The 1,382-nt window shown below is 34.0% G+C and overlaps 1 protein-coding gene across 1 annotated transcript in view; it reads right to left on the bottom strand.

Moving 5' to 3' along the window:
• Positions 1-1,169: 1,169 nt before the first annotated feature.
• LOC111649573 (dehydrogenase/reductase SDR family member 13-like) overlaps positions 1,170-1,382 on the bottom strand; it is a 3,718-nt gene continuing 3,505 nt past the window's right edge. The window contains exon 4 of the mRNA XM_087172020.1: positions 1,170-1,376. Within this exon, the coding sequence (XP_087028146.1) occupies positions 1,185-1,376 (192 nt within the window). The 3' untranslated portion in view covers positions 1,170-1,184. The remainder of the gene's footprint in view (positions 1,377-1,382) is intronic.

Raw genomic sequence — 1,382 nt, 5'->3', positions numbered from 1 at the left:
CACGGAAACAATCAGATGCTTCTCAGCAGTAAGACTCTGAAATGACTTCGATTAGAGATGCATACCATTTACAGATTCAGATTTAAAATTGATTTACAAAAACAGCATAAAACTATTATTAAATAAACCATTTACAATTATGTCACAGGAAAAGTAATAAAGCATTTCCTTTATTTCATATTTTAATAGACATTAAAAATAGGAATTAATAAATGAACGATTAATCCACCAATAAATACTTCTGATTTAAAAACAGCATAAACGCTCATTAAATAAAGAACTTACAAATATATTTATTAATTCATGAATAAATAATAGAATTTGAAAAACTATTTGAAAAGACATTTTAAAAGACATTGGAGAGCTAACCAGTGTGTCTCACCAGCACTGAAGACCCAGGGTCCCTGAGAGTGACTAAGCTAATCGATTAGCTAATTGGAAAAGGAAAAACAGCTGGAAAAGGGAAATGGAAATAGAAAATTGATTCCGGAAATGTTTTCCCATTTTTTAAATGTCTTTTCAAATAGTTTTTCAAATTCTATTATTTATTCATGAATTAATAAATGTATTTATAAATTGTTTATTCAACATGAGTTTATGCTCCATTCTTAAAAATGAAGTATTTATTGGTGGATTAAACTTTCATTTATCAATTATTTTTTACAATTCCTATTTTTAATGTCTGTTGAAAAAAAATTAAGGAAATGCTTTATTATTTTTCCTGTGACCTCACTGGTCCTCCATACTTAAAGGTGAGCAGTAAATCAATCTAACGGAGCCAGTGTAAAGAGGCGAGTACAGGGGGGAGCTGATAACCCTGACAGCAGGATTTTGAAGCAGCTGCAGGTGGAGGAGGAAGTCCTGCTGATACCTGAGGAAAGTGCTTTACAACAGTCGAGCCGACAAGAGATAAAAGCAACAACTTTTTGCTGATCAGCAGTTGATAAGAAGGATTTTATCTCAGAGATTATTTGAGCTGGAAGAAACAAGACAGACCAACATTTTAATAAATCAAAATAACCAAATTTTGATTTAGAAAGTATAAGTTTTGATTTACAGGTAGATTTTTATAATTTGTCTTTTATCATTTCTAACTCGTCTGTTTTCTTTTCTTGGCAGAATTGGGTTTCCATAACAAGGACTCAGAGTAACCTGTGGTAAAAAGCTGCATGCAAACATTAACATTAGTAAAAATCAGATGTGTACTGACCTGGGTGGAGGCTGTAGCAGGTGACGTCGCTGCCCTGCAGTCTCTTGGCGAGCTCGTAGGTGAAGAGGATGTTGCACAGTTTGCTGTGGGAGTAGTTCTGGAAGAGCTGGAAGCTGTTGCTGCCCAAAACTAAATCTCTGTGAGTCGTCAGACAGTTGAAATCCACCTTCCC

The sequence above is a fragment of the Seriola lalandi genome, unplaced genomic scaffold (assembly GCF_002814215.2).
Source record: "Seriola lalandi dorsalis isolate HSWRI2012SDOR001 ecotype SW California unplaced genomic scaffold, Sedor1 jcf7180002051233, whole genome shotgun sequence".
Classification (NCBI taxonomy): domain Eukaryota; kingdom Metazoa; phylum Chordata; class Actinopteri; order Carangiformes; family Carangidae; genus Seriola; species Seriola lalandi.
Note: the sequence above shows the minus strand (reverse complement) of the source record. Positions and strands in the feature narration are given on the sequence as shown.